Here is a 12,747-nt window from a genome sequence, read left to right as displayed (position 1 = left end):
GTGCTCTCGCACCCGCTGTTTCTACTCCTTCCAGCAGTCCTGCTGTGCACGGCCCCCCAACATTCTTCTGCAGCACCCCCAGCTCCCTCGCTTTCCCTTCTTTTCCTCGATACCCCCCCTCACCGTGTTGTTTCCCTGTGCTGCGACAAATCGCCAATTAAGCAGCCCAGCTGCAGGACAGGGAACAGCTGGGGAGGCGCTATGCAGCCATGGGGACAGCTGTGCACAGCTGGTGGGGGCGCTCCCCCCCCCCCCACCGTGCCAGCTATCAGGTGGCACACAGCTGCTGCCAGATAACACCTCTGCTGGCGGTTGGGAGTGCGCCCCTCCCCCACCTCTTCCCTCTGTGATTCCGCGGGCTCTTATTTCTCTGTTCTGCAGCCCCCTACCCCCACGCCCACTGACGGGATTTGTGCCTCAAAGATGGCACTCTGGAGATCTGCCCCAACTCCACCTTATTCCTCCCAGCCTGGGCACAGCCTTGAGGCTCAGCCCAGGACAGGAGACAGGCTCTCCTGGAGGACCTGGCCCGGGCGCCCTCCTTTGTCGTACATTGTTTGACGTGGTGCCCACTGGGCACAGAGGTGACCTTGGTTGGCAGCATCAGGTTCCTACAGGCAGAGCTCAAATGTGGTGTTTTCTGTGCCCCTGTCTCCAGCTGAATGCCACCCCATCTCTGGCCCCAGGAACAGAGCAAAGCCCTGAAAGGAGCCCTCCTCTGGCAGCCCAGCTGCTGGGTCCCCTGGCCAGGGAGTCCTTTCTTGTCCAGCTCTGTCCCCAGCCACTGCCCCGACCCTCCAGCCCCCTCCCTGCTCTCTTGTCAGGTGTTATATCCCCACTGCAGTCCCTCCCAAGGGTGGCTGTGCTTTCCCTTCGTGCAGGGAGCTTGGCTTCTTTCCACCAGAGCCTCCCACAGCCCAGGGCCCCCCGGAGCAGACCTCAGTATCTTCAGAGCCCCCGACTCTGAAGCTGGCCCCCCAGGGCTCCTCCTGCACACCTTCCCTGCCTCTGCGTCCCAGCTTGTCATTCTGTGCCCCCTGAGCTTGTTACCTGCTTGTCGGAGAACAAGATAGGCCCCCTTGCTCAACCCCTGCCTGGCGCACCCACGGGCCTCGTTTTCCTCTCCCGTCAGGAGCAGCCACAGCTGGCCCGTCTGTACACAGGGCCTGAGAAACAGAGCCAGAGGCGGGCGAAGGAGGCCGGAGGGAGCATGGTGGGGCCGGGGCAGCCGGGAGGGGGCTGAGGAGACAAGGAGTGACCTGCTGGCTTCCCGCCTTCCCCTGCTCCCCCCTAGCCCTGCTAAACGTGCCTGTGTTGCCGATTCCTCCCCCAGGCCCGGCTTCTCTAAAGAAGTCAGGAAAGCTGGACTTCTGCAGTGCCCTCTCCTCTCAGGGCAGCTCCCCGCGCATGGCTTTCACTCACCACCCGCTGCCTGTGCTTGCTGGAGTCAGACCAGGTGAGAAATGGGGGGCCCGGGGGGGCAGTGGGGGAGGCGACAGAGCACCGAGGGCCAGCTGGCCAGGTGGAGGGGCCAGGGCCCACCCCCAGGGCCAGCTCCAAGCTCCCTGAGTGGGCCGGGGTGCAGCAGTGGGGGCATGGGCACGGCCCTCGCTCTGAGGCAGCACCTCTGAGAGCTGCCCGGCCCCGGGCCTCCTCACCGAGTTCCTTAGCACCCTTCCCCGCTTCTCACTCCTTGTGTGCACGGGTGTGCATGGGCGTGTACATGCCTGGGGGCATGTGTGCGTGTGTGTGGATGTGTACACTGTGTGTGCCGTGTGCAGCACAGGCCTGACTGATTTGCCCTCAGACTCCAGAGGCCTCAGGCTCCTCCAGCCCAGGTCTCCTTTCCTTCCGCCCGCTGCCTTCCTTTCAGCTCTTCTCTCCCCGCTCCCGGCCAGCCAGGTTGGTGTGGGGCACAGATCGACAAGAGCTCTCGCAGGAGCCCAGGCCCCCTTCCCGGGGCCTCTCTGCCCCTTTCCGGAAGTGAAGGGCTAGGCTAAGGGGACCATGGTGACTCCTGGACTGCTCTCCAGGGAAAGGAGCCGGCCCGCTGCCTCGGGGCTGCTCTCTTGCTTCAGTCTCGAGACAGGGTGCTTGAGGGGAGAACGCCTCGCTGTTCCGGGGTGGGGGGGATGGAATCAGGCAGGAAGTTGTGGAGCTGAGGCTGCAGCCCTGCCAGTCCCTCACTTGCTCCTTCCCTCCCTTGGCACTCATCTGACAGAAAGAGGCCTGGACGTTTTCTGGACACTGCCTGGTGTCTGCCCACCGTCTCCCTCCTTCTATAGGGCACGGAGAACAGCGAGGTTTACCTCCCGGCTTCCTTCTCCGGGCCTCCTGGCTGGGAGCCCAGAGGCAGCCAGCACTGGGGCAGGGCGTGGTGGCAAGGTGGGGGCAGGGAGCCTGGGCCCTCTGCACAGGCAGCGGGAGGGCAGCAGGCCCAGCTCCACTCAGTTTTTATGAACTCCAGAGAGAAGCCAAGTTTCCTCAGCCCCCTAATGAAACTGAGAGCAAGAGCAAGCTGATTGGAAACAGACCGGAGGGGGAGGCCTCGGCCGGCTGGCCGAGGAAGAGCTGGGGCCTGCGCTGGGGTGGGACTTGTGTGTGCGAGGACACGTGTGCAAGGGCTGAGCACACAAGAATGTGGCCTAGGCAGCAGTGGCGAGGTGCACACCCACTCTCACGCAGGGGCGTGTGTGCACGTTGTGGGCCATCCTGCACAGGTGCAGGGCCGTGTCTTTATCCAGAGCCCCAGGGGCCCTCTGCCTCCTCTGTCCCTCCTCCAGGCTCCCACCCAAGCCCTGGACCAGGGCCAGGCTGGTGAGGCACTCACCTTGGGCACAAAACGTCCGGAGACACCCAAAATCTCCGTTGTCAAAATAAATAATACTTTGATGCAATATTTTTAAAAAATAAAACTGTTGCAAAAAACATATGATGAGCAAATATCAACATTTTAAACAAAAGATGGAACTAACCATGCACTTGCACTACCCTGCCTCGTGCGCCTTGCGCTAACCCTGGCCCTGGCTCCAATCAGATTTATTTACAAAGACAGGCAGCTGGCATGCGGGCTCTCGTTTGCCAATTTGACTTTTTTTTTTAACATTGCGTTAAAATACTCTTTCCCTTGATTACTGAGTCTTTGGTGCCAGAGGCCAGTGCCTCACTCTCTTCACCCTGGTCCCAGCAACGCTCCTGCCCCATTCTCCCTTTTCCTCTGGATCCTCAGCTCCCTTACCAGCAGTCCCCCTCGTCTTCCATCCTGCCCTGGCTGTCTCCTGGGCCCTGACGCCCTTTTCCTCCTGCCCACGTGCATGCAGGGAGCCCCCGGGCCACAGCATCAGCGCTGCACTTCCCCTCCACGTCCATCATCCAGCAGTCGAGTCCATACTTCACGCACCCGACCATCCGCTATCACCACCACCACGGGCAGGACTCGCTGAAGGAGTTTGTGCAGTTTGTGTGCTCGGACGGCTCGGGCCAGGCCACCGGACAGGTGAGTCCAGAGGGCCCCAGGAGCCCCGCTACAGCTCATCTCTGCGTCTGTCCGTCTGTCTCAGGGCTCACAGGGAGAGAGCCTGAAAGCCGGAGCCCACCTGGGGCTGGAGCAGCAGAGAGCAGCTGGTGCCGAGTACCTCATTCTTCTAGGTCTGGGGCAAGGGTCTGTGTGTCGTGCTGGGGCCTGTCCGTCACGGTCCAGAGAGGTAGGGGCAGCGGCTGGGCCCATCTTTCTCGGACTCCTTGCCCTCCTTGTGATCTCTGTTTCCCAGCAGGAGTCTACCCTGATCTGTCCAACCTAGGCCCGGGCCCCTTACCTCCTAACACCCTTAAACCTCAGAGCTGCAAGGATTTGGTAGGTTCTAGACCAAGGTTTCTCAGCCTTGGCACTATTGACATTTGGGGATGTTCATTCTCTGTTGTGTGGGGCCGTTCTGTGCACTGTGGGTTGTTGAGCAGCATTCCCGGCCCCAGCCCGCTCAATGCCCCCTCCGCAGTCGTGACGGTCGTGAATGTTTCCAGGCTTCACTGTGCCCTGGAGGCATTGTCATTCCTGGGAGAAGCCGTGGGCAGAGGGAAGGCCTGTTCCACAGGGGCTGTCATGGAGACTCCCATTGGCAGGACTGTTTAACAAGGGGTTCCCTGGTCGGTTACGATTCTGGAGAGAAGCCCTTCTGCTCCTCAGCCTGGGAGAGGGACTGGCTCCCCATGGAGCTCTGTGGCCCCACTGCCCGTCTCTGCCAGCAAGCCTTAGGGCCTGGTCACTGACAAGCAGAAACGTGGGGCCGTTCAGCAAAGGAATTGTCCCAGGTGGTGGTGGGCCAGAGGTGACCCTTCAGTGGGACAGTACTCCTTGCTTAGTCCCTGGGAGACCACTCTGGGTTGGGACATGGTGGTCTCTAGACCTCTGGGAAGGTTCTGGAGCCCCAGCAGCACGCTGCACTATGAGAAGGCCCATCTCCCTTGCCCTTAGCCATTCCAGTCTGGAAGCCTGCTGTGAGAGGTCAGGTGAGGAGGATGCTCAAAGGGCCATGGTGGGGAAAAGGTTTGGAAGCCCATGCCAGAGGCAGCCCAGGGAGAATGGCGGGTGGCCCTCAGCCACTCGCCTCAGTGCTGCCTTAGGGCGCTGTGCGCAGCGCAGACATTTGCTAAGTGCTGGTGTGGTGATCTGGGGCATGGCACACTCGGCCTCCTCGCCCTCGCTGTCCGTAATGGAAGCCAGTCCTCTTTCCTTCCCCTGCTCTCCCTCCTTCCGCTTTCCTCGTTTCCTTTCCCTCTCTGCCCTGCGAGAGTTTCTCTTGCTGGCTCTGCAGCTCCTTAGCACACTCAGACTCAGCACACTTGCCCGCCTCTCTGGACAAGCTCTGTCCACTTTTAGGGGCATGGAGAGAAAAGTGGACGTGACCCCCGACAGATATTGCACTTTCTTCAGAGATGCCAGCAGAGTCTTCTGGAGCTGCCAGCTTGTGTCCCAGCTCCCAAGGGGCCTGGGGTCTGGAGTATGGCCAGGGACCCCACTTTGCCTTCCTTCTCACTTACAGAGGCAGCTGGGGTTTGGAATCAAAATGAGACCGACGTGGGGGAACAGTTTAGCCCAAAGGGCCAAACGTAACCCACAGGACCCGTGAGAGTAGGGGTCAGTTGATCCCTGGACATCCTGACAGCTGAGTCCTGAGGCTCTCCCTTGACTTGACTGTTCAAGATTAAGGGCTCATTTGGCCTAGAAGGTTCTCTTCTCGAGGCAGGTGCTTGCTCCGAGTCAACCATGGACAAAACGCTGCAGACAGGGTGCAAACAGTCACCCTGGTTAAACAGAGCGTCTATCCCAGCTGGAGAGCAGCCTCTCTGGTTTCCTCCTGTGGCCTGTTGTGCCCAAGGTGGTGGCGGGGTACGGGGAGTAAGCCTGCTCCATGGGGCCCTCCTCTGAGAGGAGGCTAGAGACAGGACCATGCTCTGGATGAGGCAGGGCCAGAGGCCCCGGGCTTGGCAGCTGACCTGGCGGCAGGCCGGGCTTGCTCCACAGCCACTTCCAGGGCAGTGGTTCTCAGTCTCAGTGTGCACAAGTCACCTGGAGGCCTCACCAACGCACAGGTGGCCAGGCTTCACCTGATTCTGATGCAGCAGGTGTGAGGTGGGGCAGAGAATCTGCATTTCTCCCCAAGTTCCCAGGTGCTGCTGCTGCTTCTGGTCAGGGGACCCACTTTGAGAACCACTGATTTAGAGCCTAGAGGTCTAACCTCCTTGAGAATCTGAAGTTACAGATCATCTTGGCAGAAAAATATGCATAAAATATGCATAAAAAATGTTACAGACAATTTGCAGACAGGTTTCCAGGCGCCCCTATGGCTCGTCCTCTGACCCCGGCATAAGTCCCTGATTGAGAAGAACCAAATCAGTGAAGGCCAAGGGGAATGGAGACACCACTCGGTGGAGACGCCAAGGGCAGAAAGAGGATGCCTGGTTAGAGGTATTTCTGGCAGAGAGAAGAGACCGCCGAGTGAACGTGATGGAGAAGTCACAGGGCCCGATGGGAGAGCGCGACTCTGGGAGGCAGAAAGCTTGCTTCTAGCGCAGCCTCGACTACCAGCGCTGAAACGGACAGGCCCGCGTCTTCATCTGTTAGAGGAAAGTGAGCAGCACTCCCAGCCTCTAGGTTTCTCCTAGCTCTTAACTCGCAAAGTTTTAAGGCACTGCAAAATCACAAGACTTTGAGATTTTTAAAACCTCAACTTGTATCCCAACCAGAGCTGAGATACCCTAGCCTGACTGGAAGTTGCTTCTAGAAACTGAATGTTGTAAATCAGTGAGTTTCGATGTCCAGCCGTGTTGGGCTGGGATTTGCTTTATTGGGTGGGATTATCGATTTAGATCCTGCTGGGGGGAAACAGGCTGTCAGGACTAGAAAGAGGCAGAGACCACCCCATGGGAGCAAGGGCTGCCTGGAAAGCCCCTGTGTCCCAGCCCCCCAGGGGCCCAAGCTCAGGACGGCCTAGAGAAGAGTGAGGCTGTGACCTGTCGGGATCGGGCCGTTTCCTGCTTGATGGAAGAACGAGACTGAAACCAGACAGGCCGTGGAAATGAGGGAAGGCAGTTGCTGCTTGTGTCTCAGCACCGCGGCTGCACAGCTGGAAACCCCTGCTCTCTGGCCTGTGCTGTTGCCTGGGCCGGAAGGGTCTGTTTCGGAAATGACACCTGGCACGAAGGGTCTCCAGCCCGACACAGACGGGGACCAGCAGCCACTGCTCGCTTTTGTCAGGGGCCTCTGAGTGGGCAGGAAAGATCAAGTCAAGGGAACCATCTGGAGGGACAATGTCAGACTTCGGTGCTGGTCATTAGAGGTGAAGGGTGGAGGGTGGAACAGCCAGAGCTCGGAAGGGCATGGCCTGCACGGCCGTCCGTGGGACTCTGTGGTTTTCAAGTGCAGCAGGATGGACTGGTCGATTCAGCTCAGTCAGTGGAGTGTGAGTGCTGCACGCTTGGGCCACACAGAGGTGACGTTCTCCCAGCTTGTCAGGAGCCTGGGAGGCAGCCTGCTTCCAAGGCTCCAGTGGAGGTCCAGAGCATCCTGGAAGAACAGGGCCAAGAGAGATGGATGGTGGTTCAGGGAATCCGGCTGGTCCCCACGTTGGGGACACTGTTTTCTGAGCAGGCCTTGAAGGGTGTGGGAAGGGTGTTCTAGACAGATGGCTCTGCAGGGAGCCAGTGTGCAGCCCTCACTGCTTCGTCTGCATTCTGGAAACCCCGGTCGGTTTGCAGGGGGAAGTCCTTGGGGAGAGGGAGTGCAGAGGCATGAGTGGTGGAAGACCCCCTCTGGCTCCACTGTGGGGACATTAAATGCCCACCTGGGAGACTATATTTTTTGTCAGATGCAGTCGGAGCTGTGGAAGGTTTCGGGGGGTGGGAGAAGTCTGAGCTCCTTTGGGTTTGGGGAAGAGGGTTGATGAGCCTGATGGAAAGAATCCACAGGATCCCTGGAGTCAGATAGTTGTGGCTGTGGATTCGAGGCCTCGCCAGTTACAGCCAGGTTACTTTGGATAAACCACTTAACTGTGCAGAGCCTCAGTTTCCCCAGTTGTGAAAGGGTTTCCCGGCCACAGCACTGTTACCGTCTGGACGGAGCGGCCTTTGTCCTGGGGCTGTCCTGTGCCGTGTAGGGTGTTGAGCGACCTCTGTCCTGGGGCCGTCCTGTGCAGTGTAGGGTGTTGAGCGGCCTCTGTCCTGGGGCCGTCCTGTGCAGTGTAGGGTGTTGAGCGGCCTCTGTCCTGGGGCCGTCCTGTGCAGTGTAGGATGTTGAGCGGCATGCTCAGCCTCCGCCCACTCGATGCTGGTAGCGCCCCCTGGGTCGTCTAACCAAAATGTCTCCAGAAATTGCCAGTGCCGCCTGGGGGCCAGGATTGCTCCCAGGTGAGAACCACTGCCTGACAGCGTGGTGGGAGGATTGGACATGACGTGAGTAGAGTGCCTGGGACAGAGTGGGGCGCCAGAGTGCTGAGCTGATGAGCACACTGTCGGCACAGGGGAGACCCCTTAGGAGTCATTGTCATAGTCCAGGCGAAACCAGCATGGATAGAAAGACAGTTTGGCTGGAGACATCAAGGGGGTGCGTGCCGCAGGGGTCGCCCACCAACAGAACGAGGAGCACAGGAGCCTCCCCAGGTTTCACACCTGGGTGGCTGGGAGGGCAGAGCTTTGCCCCACCAGGGAGCAGCCAGTTTAGGATGAAGAGCTCCGGCCTGGCCCCCTGAGCCCGGGCTGTAGGTTGTCATTGTGGGCACTGGCCAGAGCTCCAGGGAGGTCTCTCCAGGGAGGCTGTGCCTGCAAGAGGCCAGGCGCCTCCACCCCTCCCTGTGGTTCCTATGTCCCCTGAAGCCCAAAGGCTGACAAATGCAAGGCCACGCATGGGGCCTGGAGGAGGAAACTCAAGTATGAGGCACAAGAGGGAATAAAAGACAAGGAGCGGCTCTGGTGACCAGGTGTCCCCCGCTTCCAAGGGCGTTGTACAGGGAAGTCCGCTCGAAGAACCCCTCAGGAGCCGGAGCTGGCAGCGATGGATTTTCCTCTCCGGCTGTTCTGTAGCAAATAGGCCAGCACCCCACTGTCCTCAGGCTGCTGGAGCCAAGGGCGAGCCCCCCAGTGCCTGGCGCCCCCCTAGGGCCATGACGTGGGGCAGATGCTGGCGGTCCTGCAGTCCTCGGTTGGGTCAGCCAGCCCCAGTTCAGGGGCCCACGAAGGGAGGCACGTGCACGTTTTCGGGGGACAGCAGGGGCCAGCTGGCGCATCTTTCCTGCCATAGGAGGAGGTCTTCAAGAACGTGCGAGTTGTAGGTGCAGCTGCTCGTATGGCTAGGTGGCACGTTTTGGTACCTAAAACGTGTTCCTTAAGAAATAACAAACCACCTATCGGACACCCCCCTTCCTTCCTCCCACAACTTCAAAAGAGGACCACAAAAAAAAAAAAAAAAAAAAGAGAAACACCCAAGAGACCAAGTAGAGGCCTCACACCCTCACCCACCTGTGCCCCGGAGGAGAGGACCCCATCCTGCATCTTCCACCGGGAGCGCCTGCTCTCAGGAGCGAGCGGGCGGCCGTGCAGGGGGCGTGTGTCTGTGTGTGATGTGCCTTCATGCGTCACTCTATTTATGTTGTTCGCAGCCCAACGGTAGCGGCCAGGGCAAAGTCCCGGGGTCATTTTTGCTACCGCCGCCGCCTCCAGTGGCCAGACCTGTGCCCCTTCCTATGCCTGATTCCAAATCCACCAGCACTGCCCCAGACGGCGCCGCCTTGACTCCTCCATCACCTTGTAAGTGGACGATGAAACCGAAACCACAACGCCCAGCGTCCCCAGCCCATCCAAACCGTCTCCACTGCAAAAAGAATCCCCCCACCCCCGCCCACCACCAAAGCCCCCCAACCCGGAGTGCCACGGAGCCTCCCGCCTGGACGAGAGCAGAGCTGAGCTCCCAGCCATGGCCTCCTGGGCCTGTCGCATAAGCCAGCACCCCAGGACCCCCCTGCCTGCCCGCTGCTCCCAGCTGGGGCCCCTGGCCCAGGCCCCTCCGGGGGGCGGGAGGGGAGCACAGTGGGGCACACAGGCCAGGGGTGCTGGCCGGGGTGGGAGGGGCGGGGAGGCGCAGCCATGCCATCTTCATGCCTGATTGCTGTTTTTTTCGTTTTTCGTTTTTTTGTTTTTTGATTTTTTTTGTTGTTTCGTTGTGCCCTCCACACCAAGAAAATTAACTGTGACCACAAGGCGACGCCACCACCATCCCCTTTTTGCCTTGCCCCTCACCTCCATTCTGGGGCCCTGGGGCCTCTAAAGGTGCAGCAGACCAGCCCCTGACCCTCCCCTTCAGTCTCACATTTGGTTTCTCGTTGTTCCTCTTCCCCTCCCCCCAATTCCTTCCCCAGGTTGGATGTTCCAAGCACAAGAGAGGGCTCTGGGCCTCGGCTTACTTCATCTCTTTCTCTCTCTCTTTTTTTTTTTTTTTTTTAAAACCAATGACAAATTTTGTCAAAGGGAGGAGAACCATCTGAGTGGAGAGGCCTGAGGTAGACCCGACGTGAAGGAAAGAGCGGCGGGTGGGCGGTGGCCGTTTGTGGGTGGGCTGGGCCACGCGCGCGCGCTTCGGGCACTCTTGGGGCTCGCAGGCCACAGGCCAGGACTTCTGGCAGCGGTGGGCGGGGGCGGCCCATCTCACCACTCTGCTCGTCTTGCGCTCTCTGTCTCACTTTCTTTCTCACGGTTTGAGTTCTTTTCCCCTCCATCCTTTTCATGTCATCTTCCCATCTGCATCTGCCATGAGACACCAAGTCATGGTCATGGTCATTAGAGGGGGGCAGGGTGGGGGGAGCCCAGCTGCAGGGTGGCGGAGGTGGGGGTATTCTGGACAGAATCCGGGGAGCACAGGGCCCCCGGTGTATGTGGTGCAGGGCGGGGTGGGGGCCTCCCAGGCAGCTTGTGACATTCCTCGTTCCCTCAGGGGGCATCCTCCCTCCTGGGGGTGCAGGGCTCACTCCCTCCCGTGGGGCTCTAGCTGGACAAGCCAAGAGGAGCTCAGGGCTGTTTGGCCCTTTTGCCCCCTCAGTCCCTAAACAGCTGCCCCCAGGTGCCCAAGCCCTGGGGCTCTGCCAGGCCCTCAGGCCTTCTCCTCCCCTTTGCCTTGGCCCATCTCGGGCCTTGGGGACTATAGGACCTGAGTCATCCATCAGAGAAGAATGCCTGCAGGCCCTGAGCCTTGCCACCCCTGCCTCCAAGCCGGCAGCCAGCTCCTAGGACCCTCTCTGACCCCGTCCCACCCGGCTCAGCCCTTTGTCGGGCCTCTTCAAGTTCCCCAAGCCACTGGCCCAGTCCTTGGGGCTGCCCAGGGTGGTAAGAGGGGCAGCACTCAACTAGCTGCCCTGGTTGCAGAGGTGGCATGGCCGAGACGGCCTTCCCCACCTGAGATGGGGCCCACCTGAGAGCACCCGCCCTCCCGGGGCCCCTGTTCTCCAGACCCGAGGGGGCCAGTGGGAAAGCAAAGGTCTACTTTGGGAGCTTCGGGACAAGGGCTTTCCCTGGCCCTGCCCAGGGCCTGGCTAGGGGTCTGTGGAACCTCAGCTGAAGCCTCTAGGGCCCCTCCCTCACCCCCAGCCATGAAAGAGGACACATGGCTGAGGCAGAGTGCTGGGGGGTGGCGGCAGTTTGTGCTCCTGGTTAGTGAGAGGACAAGGGGCCCCTGCGGCCTGTCCTTCCCACTGCCAGCCTCCGCCTGGGCGACGTGGTCTAACCCGGTCTCTCCCTCTCTCAGCAGCCCTGAAGGGCAGTGCCTGGGGGGCCCCACGGCCTCATGGGTTCTCTCCCTCTCTCCCCTGCTCCCCACAGCATTCGCAACGACAGGCGCCTCCTCTGCCAACCGGTTTGTCAGCATCGGACCCCGGGACGGCAACTTTCTGAACATCCCACAGCAGTCTCAGGTAGGAGCCCCCACCTTGAGGAGGTGGGCACGGGCAGGAAGGGGCAGGGCATTGTGCTGTTGGAGAGGGCCTGGGGAAGCTGCTGGCCAGCTGGGGCAGGGCTGGAAGGCCCAGGCTTTTGCACGCCCAGCTGAGCCTGTCTCCCCAGGCAGCCCCCAGGCCCCCCCGGCTAATCAGCTAATTGGATAATTAGCTCTGACAGCCCGGCCCTGGGGAAGGCGGCCAAGGACCCAAGACTGGAGGCGCTCTGGGCCAGCCTTGGTGCGAGCAAAGATGGAAGCCTGAGGACAGTGCTGCCTCGTCACTCTCCTCCCGCTTCGCTTAGGGCTGGAAGCCCTGGCCCCCAGCCCTCCCTTCTTCCCTGGCTTTGGGTGGGCTGGGCAAGGGGTGGAGGAGGGACAGAGCGGCTTGGTGGGCCACGTGCCCAGAGACTCTGGCACCAACGGTAGGCAGGGCTCGTAGGGCAGGGCCCGGTGCTGCCTGGAGACCCCTCCCCAAGTCCCCATGAATCCTGTTAGAGGGGAGGCCAGCTGCTGGAGCCCCAGTCCCGCTTCTGTGCCCCCCAGTTCTCACGAGGAAACAGCTCCCCCAGCCCTCCTGCTGGAGGCCCCTGGACCCGGCTGTGCACAGGCCCCCTCCTGCTGGTGCCTGTCCCCAGGAGGCTGGGAAGAGCCTCCAGAGCACAGAGCCCTTGGGCGCAGGGAGGATGCCCCCAGGAGCAGGGCAGAGGCCGCGTTTCCAGTGCGGGGTTTCTCCGAGAAGAACATGAAAATCTCTCTTTTGCACGTTTTACAAAAACACTGCCCTGTGAGCCCAGGGCCCTGGAGGCTTCCTCAGCCCCGGAAATCCACCTCGGCCCAGAGCCCCAGGGCCACCTCTTTCAGCTCCTGCTCCCTCTGCTCTGAGGCCTGAGTCCAGAGAAAGTTGGTGGATGGAAGTTTTGTGTGTGTGGTTTGAGGTTTTGTTTTTTTTCCCTTTTCCTTTCCCTCCCTCAAAAAAAAAAAAAAGCCAAAAAACTTTGTCAAACTTCAAACTTCAGAGCTCCCTAGTGGCAAGGAGGGAGGGGAGGAGAACGTCAGCCCCCTCCAGCTTCCCACCCCCTTTCCCAGAGTCACGTCTGACCCGTCTGGTTTCCAGGAGCAACCAGACATGATGTAACACCCAGATGAACTTGAACTTGGGGGTGTTGAGAAGAAAAACAATGGCTCCGAGCAGGGGCTGGAGCCAGCCCCTCCGCTCTGTGCGAGGAGGCAGAGAGAGCCCTGCTGGCGGGGGGGGGGGGGCGGCCAGAGGAGGG

General features: G+C 60.3%; 1 protein-coding gene across 2 annotated transcripts in view; it reads left to right on the top strand.

The window, feature by feature from the left end:
* The window catches only part of NFIX (nuclear factor I X), a 59,565-nt gene extending 48,121 nt beyond the window's left edge, over positions 1–11,444 (top strand). The window contains exons 6-8 of one of the 2 annotated variants that reach the window (XM_058525584.1): positions 1,334–1,456; positions 3,321–3,496; positions 11,359–11,444. In XM_058525584.1, coding sequence (XP_058381567.1) covers positions 1,334–1,456; positions 3,321–3,496; positions 11,359–11,430 — 371 coding nt within the window. In that variant the 3' untranslated portion in view covers positions 11,431–11,444. The remainder of the gene's footprint in view (positions 1–1,333; positions 1,457–3,320; positions 3,497–11,358) is intronic. The other variant, XM_058525585.1, reaches the window with a different exon arrangement.
* The last annotated feature ends 1,303 nt before the right edge of the window (positions 11,445–12,747 follow it).

Source organism: Diceros bicornis, chromosome 30 (assembly GCF_020826845.1).
Source record: "Diceros bicornis minor isolate mBicDic1 chromosome 30, mDicBic1.mat.cur, whole genome shotgun sequence".
In the NCBI taxonomy this organism is placed as follows: domain Eukaryota; kingdom Metazoa; phylum Chordata; class Mammalia; order Perissodactyla; family Rhinocerotidae; genus Diceros; species Diceros bicornis.
This window is presented reverse-complemented; position numbering and strand designations above follow the sequence as displayed.